General features: G+C 40.5%; 1 protein-coding gene across 2 annotated transcripts in view; it reads right to left on the reverse strand.

The window, feature by feature from the left end:
* cdh8 (cadherin 8) overlaps window positions 1–13,188 on the reverse strand; it is a 311,216-nt gene that overhangs the window by 265,686 nt on the left and 32,342 nt on the right. For both annotated transcript variants that reach the window (XM_073070417.1, XM_073070416.1), the window contains exon 2: window positions 9,645–10,172. In XM_073070417.1, the coding sequence (XP_072926518.1) occupies window positions 9,645–9,896 (252 nt within the window). In that variant the 5' untranslated portion in view covers window positions 9,897–10,172. The remainder of the gene's footprint in view (window positions 1–9,644; window positions 10,173–13,188) is intronic.

Consider the following 13,188-nt stretch of genomic DNA (forward strand, 5'->3'; position numbering starts at 1 on the left):
TTGTGGGCCAAATGGCCCGTAATGTGCTGTAGATTTCCATGTTCTCTTTCCTCAGGGCAATCCAGTTTCCTCCCACATTCCAAAGTGGATGGATTGGTTGTTTAATTGGCCTCTGTAAATTGTCCCTCTGGCATGTAGGTGAGCTATAGAACCTGGGGCAGTTGATGAGAATGATTTTATTTATTTATCTATGTATTTATTTGTTTGTTCATTTATTTATTTATACTGCTTCCTTTTTAACTTGTGTCACAAATGAATCTTATTATTTACTAACTTGCTTGTGATAACAGTACTTTGTGTTGTGTGTGTTTGTTATATGTAGTGTGTTTTGCACCTTGGTCTGAAGCAGGTTTTTTTCTTTTGGCGGTGTACATCTATATGTTTGAAAGATTTGAATATATCTTTGAACATTGAGCTTTGTGGTGTAGTAGCCACTGAGAAGAACGCTATCAACGACAATATACTAAACCAGCACTTCTGGGAAACCTGTGAAAGGCATCATTAGTATCACAAGTGTGGGATAAACACCGAAGTGTGAACTTTCTCATCTCACACAGACCTGTGAAACAAGATCCTTTCATTGAGCATAATCCTACACCTCCAGGTTCAGGAACAGTTATTACCCACCAACCATCGGGCTCCTGAAGCAGTATGGATAACTTCACTCAGCTCAACACTGAGCTAATTCCACAACCTACAGACTCACTTTCAAGGACTCTAAAATCATGTTCTCAGTACTGGTTATTTACTTACTTACTTCTTTATTTGCACAGTTTGTCTTCTTTTGCACATTGATTAGAGTCCAAAATCAAACATAGAAAATGAAAAGATCGGATGGTACAACACAATCCAGGCCCCTTCAGCCCATGATGTTGTGCCAACCTTTAAACTTACTGCAAGATCAATCTAACCCTTCCCTCTTCCACAGCCCTCCATTTTTCAGTCGTCCATGCGCCTATCTAAAAGGTCCTTAAATGTTCCTAATGTACCTGCATCTGCCGCCACCCCCAGTAGCATGTTCCATAAATTTACCACTTTCCACGAAAAATTCAATCTCTGACCATCCCCTTTCTTTTTTTCCTTGAATCACCTTGGGGGTAAAGACGAGAAAATCTGCAGATTCTGTAAATCAAAAGGAACACACACACAGTACTGGAGGAACTCAGCAGGTCAGGCATCTACGGGAATGAATAAGTAGTCAATATTTCCATGGATGTTACCTGACCTGCCGAGTTCCTACAACATTTTGTGCGTGTCACCTTAAATTTATGTCCCCTTGTATTGGCTATATATATATTCCTCTCATATATACAGTGTATATATTTTTCATCCATGTCACTGATATAAATTGTAAAATAACTATAATAACCCTAACATAACTATTATTTTTCAAGTTTCCAGTAGGAGAAGAGTCTCGGACCAGAAGCTACAACTCCGAATAGAACAACTTTCCTTTAGAATAGAGATGAAGATGATTTTTTTTTCAGCCAGTGGATGGTAAATCTCGGGAATTCATTGCCACAGATAGTCGTGGAGCCAAATTATCAGGTGTATTTGAAGTGGATGTTGACAGGTTAGTCAGGTCAACAAAGGTGATGGGGAGAATTCAGCAGAATGCGTTTGAGAGAGAAAATGAATCAGCCATGTTTAAATGGTGGAGCTTGATGGGTTGAATGGCCTAATTCCGTTCCTATGGCTTATGGTCTAAGTTATATTTATAAATAGCCCTAATATAAATATAAATTGGTTCTTTATTGTCATATGTTATAGCGTCATAGAGTCATACACCATGGAAAAAGGCCCTTCAGCCTAAGTGTCCATGATGATCAAGATGTATTTTAAAGTTTATCACATTTATAATCACCCATGCATAACTATGAATACAGTCATTTACCTAAATCTAGAAATTAATACTAGTGCAAATATGTATTGGTGCATTGTCACATACGATTGATCCACAGGGGTTGGTGTTTGAATCACTTCTTTTCACATTATACGTCAATGATTTGGATGAAGAAATTCTTAGTTTTGTGACCAGGTTTGTGGATGCTAGGAAGATAGGTGGATGGGGTAGGTAGTGATGAGGACTTAGACATACTGGAGAAGGGAAAAGGATGAGGCAGATGGAATATAGTGTAGGGAAGTGCATGGTAATGCACTTTGGTAGAAAAGGAATAAAGGCAGATTCTATTTTCTAAACAGGGAAAAAATTCAAAAATCAGAGGTGCCAAGGAACTTGGGAATCTTTGTGCAGGTTTCCCTGAAGTTTAACTTGCTGGTTGAGTCAGTGGTAAGGTGGTCGCATGCAATGTTAGCATTCATTTTGAGAGGACTAAAATATAAAAGCAAGGATGTTATGCTGAGCCTTTATAAGGCATTTGTCAGACCACTCTTAGAGTATTATGAACAGTTTTAGTCTCCTTATCTAAAAGATGGGATGGCATTGAGAGGGTCTTGAGGAAGTTCACAAAAATTATCCCAGGAATGAAAGGATTAACATATGAGGAATACTTGATGGATCTGGGCTTGTACTCTCTGGAGTTTAGAAGAATGGGGAGGGGGGTGGATCTTATTGAAACCTATCAAATATTGAACAGCCTAGACAAAGTGGTTGTGGAAATTATATAGGCTGTTTCCTATAGTGGGACAGTGTAGGACCAGAGGGCACAGTCTTAGAATAGAGGGACGTCCATTTAGAACAGAGATGAAGAGAGATTTCTTTAAACAAAGGCTGGTGAATCTGTGGAATTCATTGCCTCAGACGGCTGTGGAGATCAGCTTATTGGGTATATTGAAAGTGGAGTTTGACAGGTTCTTGATTAGTCAGGGAATCAAAGATTACGAGAAGAAGGCAGGAGAATGGTTTTGAGAGAGAAAGTAAATCAGACATAATAGAATGTCAGCAGACTCAATGGGCCAAATGGCTTAATTGCATTCCTATGTCTTATATAACATCTTTTAGTTATTTGGTGCCCTTTTCCTTGGATAAGAAGTCTCCTAGATTTGCCCTGACTGATCAGAACCCAAGTCCAACACACCACAATATGGTTGAATCACAATTCCCTACTGAACTGACCTTATTTAACTCCTAGTTCATGGGAAAGGAATAAGTAAAAGTAATTCTTGGAAAATGGAAAGTAGAAAACCACAGGCTAGTTAGATTTCCATCTGTCATAGCAAAACTGTTCAAAGCTATCATTAAAGACATTATAGGTAATCAGGTGAAAGGGATGTCACATTTAACAAATTTATTGGCATTCTTTGAAGAAATAATATGTACTGTGAATGTACCGTACTTACAATTTTTCAGAAAGTTCTCTTTTTTTAAAAATATAAAAGCTGAGGTGTAGAAGGTGATATAGTGACTTGGAGAGAAGTCTGGTCGAGTGACATTAAACAGAGAAATGCGGTGTTTGTTAACAACCAAGGATGTGTTGGGGGCAGCCTGTAAGTGTCACCTCACATTCCAGTGCTAACATTGCCTGCATGTAATACATGCACTGAGTAGTAGACCTCTTTTTAAGGCACCAAGTCAAATGTTAGAAGTAATTCAGAGCTTTACTAGACTAGTATCCAGAGTAGGCAGCTTGCCCTCTGAGCGAAGGTGGCACAGGCTGGATTTGCAACCACAGGAACAGGAGTTAGGGAGAAAGTGAGGGAAGTGTCCACAAGACTGAAAAATATACACCCAGTGACTACTTTACCTCCTGCACCTAGCAGCGTGGCCACTGAATGATGTTCATGGTCTTCTTCTGCTGCAGCCCATCCACTTCAAGATTGTGCATTCAGAGATGCACTTCTGCACACCACTGTTGTAACACATGGTTATGTGAGTTCCTATCGACTTCCCGTCACCTTGAACCAGTCTGTCTATTCTCCTCGAACTTCTCTCATTACAGGCCATTTTCACCCACAGAACTGCCGCTCACTGAATGTTTTTCATACAATTTCCTGTAAACTCTGGAGACCGCTATGCATGAAAATTCCAGGAGATCAGCAGTTTCTGAGATATTCAAACCTCCCTGTCTGGCACCAACAATCATTCCACAGTCAAAGTCACTTAGACCACATTTCTTCATCATTCTGATGTCTGGTCTGAAAAACAAATGAACCTCAACCGTGTCTGCTTGCTTTTATGCATTGAGTTACTGCCACATGATTAACTGATTAGATATTTGCATTAACAAGCAGATGTACAGGTGTATCTAATAAAGCATCCACTGAGTGCAGAATCCTGAGAGGTCTTATCCTGATGGATGTAGAGAGGATGTTTCCTTATGAGACTATCAGGTATTTTGTTGTCACTTTAAAGAAAAAAGAAGTTGCCCATTTAAGATGGAGCTGAGATGACATTAGTTCCCTTAGGGGTTCATGAGACTTTGAAAGATGTTCCTTTAAAGGATATTGGAGGCAGAATCTTTGAATGTTTTTATGGCAGGCCTAGATAGACAGATGAAAGGTCTTGACTTGAAAAGCCATCTGTCCATTTTCCTTCATCGATTCTGCCTGACCCGTTGGATTCTTCCAGCTTTTTGTGCATTGCTCCATATTCCAGCTTCTCCAGTCCCTTGTGACTCCAAAGACAGGTTCTTGATGAGCAAGGAAGTGAAAGATTGCTGCAGGTTTATAGGATTTTGACATCACAATCAGAACAACCAGGATCTTGTTAAACGGCAGAGCAGGGTTAAGTAACTGAGTGGCCTGTTCCTGCTCTCATCTGTATATCTGCAATGTAGACTGACAGATGAGCCATGGTTTGGTCATTTCTTCTGCAACACCATCGCACTTGCTTCATCTATTGACACACAATGTTCCAAACAGACAAGATTCTGGCAAAGATTACTGCAAACAAGCTCAAGGTCCATTGAGGTGTCAGCAAACTGCAATCATCACATAATCCTGCTGTTGGGTGAACATTCCCTTGACCTTAATAATAATCTAAAGACTGTGAGACAAATCCAAGCATGAACCATCTGAGAGTTTGAAGCCAGGTGCTTCTTGTGGCTGGAGAGTTTCTATCTAGGTGCCACAGTCTTGGATGACTAGTTGACCCTTTGGAATTGAGATGATGACAAATTTATCACCTTGCTGTCTGTTGAAGTCGATTGATCACATAATGACTACCGTGCTTCCAACACTTCAGGAAGTATTTCAGTGGATGTGAATTGCTACGGGGCATAAAAGACTCAAGGCTGTCTGTTTCTTGTGCAGCAGACAGCCTTTAAAATTTCCACCACCTAGATCTGTGGAAGCTCATTAAATGATCAAATATTCAGACCCCTAATTGCAGAGATTTGTGGACATAACTCAATCCATCATTAGAAGCAACATCCACTCCGTGGATTCTACATGTCTCCTTGCCTCAGAAAACGAGCACTGCTGTAATGAACTGCTCTGTATGGACAGCGTGCAAGACAAGTTTTTCACAGTTCCTTTGTATATGTGACAATAATTAACCAATTCACAAGTTTACCAAAACAGTTCCCAAATGCATCGTTTTTTGGCTATAAAAAAATATAACTATAGGCCAATTACTTTTACATCTGGATTCAAAGCAGCTCACCACTGTTAATATTTATCCTATCCTTCATCAGTGCTGATGAAGGGTCTCAGCCCGAAACGTCCACTGTTTATTCATTTCCATAGATGCTGCCTAAGTGTTGGTGCGTGGACAAGTGGTTAAGGCGGTGGTCTAGTGATCTGAAGGTCACTTGTTCGAGCCTCAGCTGAGGCAGCGTGTTGTGTCCTTGAGCAAGGCACTTAACCACACATTGCTCTGCGACAACACCGGTGCCAAGCTGTATTGGCCCTTGCCCTTCCCTTGGACAACATCGGTGGCGTGGAGAGGGGAGACTTGCTTGCAGCATGGGTAACTGCCGGTCTCCCATACAAACTTGCCCAGGCCTGTGCTCTGGAAACTTTGCAAGGCATAAATCCATGGTCTCTCGAGACTAACAGATACCTATAGATGCTACCTAACCTATTGAGTTTCCTCCAGTATTTGTGTGTTGCTTTGGATTTCCTGCATCTGCAGAATTTCTTGTGTTTAGTTATACTATCAAGTTTTTTTTTGTGTTAAAGTCACCCAATGCTGATCATACTCCATACAAGCACACACAATATCGATTGTGGCCATCCAATCTGTCTATGCCTCATGCGAACTTGTGGAGTCAATTTAAATGCTGGCCCAGGTGGACTGATAAGACAGGGTGTCAGCCAGGACAAGAGCCAATTTCACTCATTCTCCATGCCGGTCTTGTCCATGGCCCTGAGGTTATGAAGGCTACCCAGGCTGCTGTGCTCCATGCCCGCTAATGTGATAAGCTGATAAGCGAGGGTTTGGACCTACAGCGGGCTGCTCCAGAGTTCGGATCTGAGGACTCCATTTTGTTTCGGAATGCTGTTGCTTGCTCCAATTGTTTGCATGACTTGTATTTTTCTCACTTGTACATTGAGTGTTGGTCTTTTTTCACATATTCTTTACTTTCTTTTTGCTGGGTTCTTTCGGATTTCTTGCTTTGTGGCTACCTGTGAGCAAGTGAATCTCAAGGTTGTACAATCTGTACATACTTTGATAATAAAAGAATCCTGAATCTTATACACCTCTATCAAGTCACTTCTCATCCTCTTTCTCTCCAAAGATAAAAGCCCTAGTTAACTCAACCTTTTTTCATAAGGCAAAGACTTACTTCCTAGTATGATAGTAGTACATTCAAACGCAGAGGCTTCTCAGGGTCCACCCAAAGGTGGAATTGTTTGTCTTGTATGTCTTTTTTATAATCATAAGACACTGGTTGTCAAGAACATCATTTACTGTAGGTCTACCCCATCGCTGAGCTGCTCGATAGTGGTGAAACTGGACTTGCTGCCTACCATGCGACATCCTGCTTCAGCCATCCGGGGAAGAAGACATCAGAGGTGACATGAGGAGGCGGTGCGCTATCAAACAAATGGTGCAAGTGACTGTCTTTCTTGTAACCGCAAGACCCTGTTGGACGTTGGTAACATGGAATACTGCAAGTTCATTTCACTGGTTCATGGGTGAGACCAGTGGTGGTCAGCTGCGTTCCCCCGGTTGCAACATGGTCTGAGCTTCATTCTTTGGGGTCGCCAATCACGGCCACCTGGTTGGGGGGAGAGATGCTGGAGATGGTGCGGCGCGACACCCTGGCTGGGTTGGTGCTGTCCTCCAGTGTTGGCTCTGTGGAAGACGAGCTGGATTGCATTTGCCTGTAACTGCACTTTTTTAAGAGCATGATCATCAGAATGCTGCGGGCTTGTTCTTGCCAACAATATCCTATGCACCAACAATCTACAGGACTTGACACTCAGGGATCTGGGATATGTTGTTACTTTATTTCTGTGTATTGTATGTCTACTGCAATCTTATATGTGCCTTGTGTGCTTTGTGCTGTGAATGACTGTTGGTACTGTGTTTAGCATCTTGGCCCTGGAGGAATACTGTTTAATTTGGCTGCATCCATGTGCGTTCGTATATGGTTGAATGATATTTGAACTTGAACTTTGACAGTGTTTTGCATCATTTTTCTCATTTTCCCTGGATTGAATCTCCACCATTGCACATGCTTGCAGATATCACCTTGCACTATCTATCTGACATCACACAGCAGAACATGTACGGGAATAATTTGTATTGGAACTAGCTCACCACAAGTGAGAGAAGCCCGAACAAGGGAAAATAGGTAAAGATTAGGGGGAGGTCATTTAAACTGAGGTGCGTGGGAACTTCATCACACAGAAAATAGTGAATCTCAATCTCTGTCAATATTTTCTCTGCTTCAATCGAAATGAATGCATTTGAAGCTTGCTTTCATTCTTTTAAAGCCCAGTGGCTCACTATAAATATTTAGTTATTTATTAATAACTCTCTTAATAATGCAGTTACTTTGAAACAAGAATAGTTCCAGTCAACATCAATGAATACACAAGCAAAACAAGTATTTACAAGATTACAAGACCCAGTTAACTCTGGTGAAATAAAGACAAGTTTACAATAAAGGTTTGCCACTCATTAGAGGTCATATAAGAGCTACATTGCAAGATGTGAATTGTAATGACCTTTTGGTCCATCCTAAACCACAAGAGATTCTGCAGATGCTGGAAATCCAGAGTAACACATACTAAACACTGGAGGAAATCAGCAGGTCAGGCAGCATCTATGGAGAGGAATAAACAGTCGATGAAGACCAGTCCTGATGAAGGCTCTCAGTCCGAAATATCGAAACTTTATTCCTATTCATAGCTGCTGTCTGACCTGCTAAGTTCGTCTAACATTTTTTATATGGTACTCCTGTCTCAATGCTGATTTCTCTGTCTACTTTCTTTCACTTAATAGGAGCAGCATTTTACTCTCAACTGCCCCAAAAGTACTACAAACCTGCAGGCTTAAAACATTAAACTTGGACTAAAGTCACCTTGCAAAGTTAGACCTGGCACTAAGCACCATTTCAAAAATCATTAACACAATGTCAATTCACATTTTCTGGGCCATAAAAGGAAATAATTTTAAACAGTTGCCTCATTCCCTTTTCATCTGGTCTCTTTTTGCTCTTGTTTTCAATATAATCAGTCTTCCCCTCTCATTGTTTCTCTTTCTGTACCTGATTTGAATGTAATTCATTGTAGTTCTTGCTGGTTTTTCTCTTCTTGTTTCTCACCAAACTGATTAAGAAGGGAGACTTTAGGAATATCTCTTTGCTGAACATAGAACATTACAGCATAGTAGTCTCTTCAACCTGGGGAAGTGGACCCGTCCCAAAACATCGCAGGCACATTGCTGCCTACCATCGGTAGTTACTATAGTAGGTGCTGCCTCAAGAAGGCAACATCTAACATCAAAGATCCCCACCATCTGGCCTTGCTATCTTCTCTCAGCTACCATTTAGCAGAAGGTGCAGAAGCCAAAAGTCTGACACCACTGGGTTCAGGAACTGCTACTTCCCTTCAGCCATTCAGTTTTTGAACCAACTGGCAAAACCCTAATTGTTGTCTCTGTATACCAACACCATGACCATTTGGATCACTCTACACCATAATGGACAATACTTAAGTTCTGATGTTTTAAAAAATTATTTATTTGTTGAGATACAGCACCGAATAGGCCCTTCTGGTCCTTCAAGTTGTGCCACCCAGCAGTCCGCACATTTTATCAGCCTAATCACGGGCCAATTTACAATGGCCAATTAACCTACCAACTGGTACGTCTTTGGACAGAGGTAGGTAGCTCAAGCACCCAGAGCAAACCTACGCGATCATGGGGAGAAAGCACAAACGCCTTACAGACAGTGGCAGGATTGTGTTCTTGTAAAAAATGTGTATAATTTACATTTAATTTATGTTTTACCTGTGAAGGTTGTTTCTGTAATGCAACATACATGTGATGCTGCTGCAAGTAACTTTTTATTAAATGTACTACAGATTACTCTGCAGACATACATGTGTTACTGTATATACATATTCATACATGTACTTGTGCACATCACAATAAAGAGTAAGATACAGCTGAGGATGAGGAATAATGTCAAAGTATATGCCATTCTCTTGCAAGATGCATGAACACTTTGTTGCCTTGCAATTTCTCATGTGGAGATTATGATCAAGTAATATTTAAATCAAATACATACCCGTCCAACAAGAATAGGTTCGGGCCCAGAAAATTCTTCCAGCACAAACATTTGATTCCAGACCCAGCCTCTCTTAGCACGGCTGAGGGCAGCTGCATCAACGTTCAACCCATCGAGTGTTAACACATCCCTGTCTTGTAGGTTCTGCGGAGCATCCATTGGGATGGGCTGCACCAGTGGAAGCACACTAATCCACACCAGCACCAAGCGTGCCTGCATATCCATCATCATTTTTCTCAGCCTCTCTGGCATGATTCGATGGACCTCTCAGTAGGTTTGGGGAGTAGGGCAGATGGGTGTGAAGGATGGTGTTTCTGGCAGTGGAGAGGGGCACTGGGCAGAGGAGGTGGACATGAAAAGCACGTTTTGAGAAATGTTCCTAATTACAAAGGTCCTCAATAACTGAAGGCCAACAACGCTGTCATGTGCTATATCTGGGTGACAGTTCAATTCTTTCACGGTGTCTATAGTTAATTCGCAGATGATCTGTCAGAGAAATTCCTTGATATATTGGTGCATAAACATGTTCTGGAAAAAGAAGAGAGAAATATTCATTTAGCTTGGGAATTATAATATTGCCATCATTATTCAGCATGCATTTAGTGTACGAATGTATTTTATCCAGATGGCTCACAGGTTGGAATGGCAATTGGTCTGAACAAGATCACAGGAAATTACAGAGTTGTGAACACAGTACATCAGGTTCCTTTCCAATGACACCGTCTACACTTCCTGCTGCCTCAGAAAAGCAGCCAGCAGATTCAAGGACTCCTCCTACTCCAGTGATTCTCTCTTCTCTCCTCTCCTGCTGGACAGAAGATATAAAAGCTTGAAAGCACGTATGACCAGACCCAAGGACAGCTTCTATCTCACTGCTACACCACCAGGTTCAGGAACAGTTACTACCCCTCAACCGTCAGACACTTTAATCAAACAAGGGTAACTTCACTCAACTTCATTTGCTTCATCACTGCGATATTCCCATGGACGCACTTTTGAAGACTCTTCATCACATGTACTTCACATTCATTGCCTGTTTATCTATCATTACCACCATTATTTCTTTTTTCTTTTTATACTTGCACAGTTTGTTGTCTTTTGCACATTGGGTGTCTGCCCTGTTGGTGTGGTCTGTCATTGATTCTATTATGGTTATTGGATTTATTGAGTATGCCCATAAAAATATTAGTTTTGGGCTTGCATATGGTGATGTCTTTATACTTTGATAATAAAGTTACTTTGAACTTTGAAGGGACCTGATATATGTTAAAGATAAACTCGAACTTCCAAGCTACCTCTCTGTAGTCCTTGCACTATTTATTTATTGAGGTACAGCATGAAATAGGCCCTTCCAACCCTTTGAGTAGTGCCACCAAGCAACTTCCAATTTAACCCAAGCCTAAACATGGAACAATTTACAATGACCAATTAACCGACTAATGAGCATGTCTTTGGAATGTGGGAGGAAACCAGAGCACCTGGAGGAAACCCATTCAGTCATAGGGAGAATGTACAAACTTCTTACGGAATATTATGGGAATTGGACCCAGGTCATTGGTACTGCCAAACGTTGTGCTAACCATTACGCTATCATGCCATACTTTGTTTGCCTGCTCTGCACTTTCTCTGTAGCTGCTTCACTCTATTCTGCATTCTAGTGTTTTTTTGCATTTCTTTGATGAACTTCTGTGTGTCATGATCAGCATTGGCAGCGTTGAAACAAAAGTCTTTCACTGCATCTCAAAAATTGGGGTATTAATAATAAGTCAAAACAAATCATACTTGCATTCATGGTAGTTCCAGTTTGGGAATTGGAATTGGGAGCAATGCTCCCTCTAAGGTGTGCATCTTTTGCTACGAGCAGAGAAAAGAATTTAAACTGCACACAAAAGGTTGTTATCCTCTGACTTGTTGGCATATTAAGTATATTTCACGATCATACACACATTTCCTTTTCCGATTTCTACTACGGGTGTTGAGTTTGCAATGATTTGCCTGCAGGTTTTAGAACTGGTTTATTTATCCTGTTTTATTAAAGAACTTATTGATTCACTATGTCGAATTTTAAAGAAGCAAAGGGCGTGAAGCACAAAAGAACTGCTAAATCATTTAAAGTGGGATGGCTTAAAGAAACATTTGAAACTCCTACACCAAAAACTCATGGGGTCAGGAATGTGCAGTGACGTGAAATATTTATGTATAATACAGAACTGGTGTTACCTCTGTGTATTGTCATGATGCAAAAACTCAAACAATCAAACCCAGAGGAGATCAAAGTTTTTATTGACGGTGTTTTGCTAGCTGTTAAAATGGTAGCCTCTATATATAAAATCCAATGCTCACAAGTTATTGTCACTGGGCAAAAAATTACATAGCTCAAGATTTTTGCGCACACTGGTCATTGTAAATTAGAGGGAACATTGAATTGCAATTAGAACTGGTTCATTATTACCCAGATATAGTGAAGAGCTTGTCTTAAATACTGTTCATATGAGTCAGATCATTGAATAGTGCATTGAGGTAGGACAACATGAAATAATAACAAAATGCAGAATAAAGTGTTAGAGCAACAGAGAAAGTGCAGTGTAGATAAATAATAAGGTTTAAGATCATAATGAGGTAGATTGTGAGGTCAGAAGTCCATTTATTGTACTAAAGAGCTGTTATAACAGTGGGCTAGAAGATGTCCTTGAGCTTGGTTGTACATGCTTTCAAGCTTAAGTGAGAGAATGTAAATAAAGAAATTATTAGGATTCTTTTATGTTTCTTGAATTTACTGAATATGCCTGCAAGAATACGAATCTTGGGGTTTTATATGATGACGTATATGTATTTTCAGAATAAATTTACTTTGAACTTTGAGTAAGGTTCAGCTACGAAGAGACGTAGAGTTTTACAGCATGGAAGTGTCTCGGCCCAAAACATAGACATTTTCTCGTTTCCATAAATCCTGCTTGACCTGCTGAGTTCCTGAAAATCATGTGAGTGTGTGTGTTCCCTTTCATTTTAACTTCTCCAATTTTTCCAGTCTTGCTAACGTCCTTGTGAATCTTTTCTGAACCCTTTCTAGCATAACGGCATCCTTCCCATTGTTTGGCAATCAGAAATGCATGAGGTAGTCCAAACAATCTGTTGGATGAACTCAGCAGGCATAGCAACTTCTGTGGGGTGAAGGAAAAGCTGATCTTTCGGGTTATAATCCTGCATCAAAACTGTTCTGACAACAGCTTTCTTGGTGGTAGTGCTGGAAAAAAGTTACAACAGAGGTGTTTAAAAGGCTGTTAAATAGATCCAAGGAATTAGGGGGATTTAGATCATAAACATTTAGAAGATATTTAACTTAATTCAGCATCATGTTTGGCCTAGACTCCATGTGGCTAAGGACCTGTTCCTGTTCTGCCTTCTATATTCTAACCATAAGAATTTTAAATCAAGGCTAGAGTTGACTGTCAACTTTTAGCTCCCTCTAAGTTCAATAGTCATCTGCGGTAACCTCCCTGTAAAGTGAAATCCCTAGGAACAATCAAGCATATCTAGTGTTAAA

The sequence above is a fragment of the Hemitrygon akajei genome, chromosome 17 (assembly GCF_048418815.1).
Source record: "Hemitrygon akajei chromosome 17, sHemAka1.3, whole genome shotgun sequence".
In the NCBI taxonomy this organism is placed as follows: Eukaryota; Metazoa; Chordata; class Chondrichthyes; order Myliobatiformes; family Dasyatidae; genus Hemitrygon; species Hemitrygon akajei.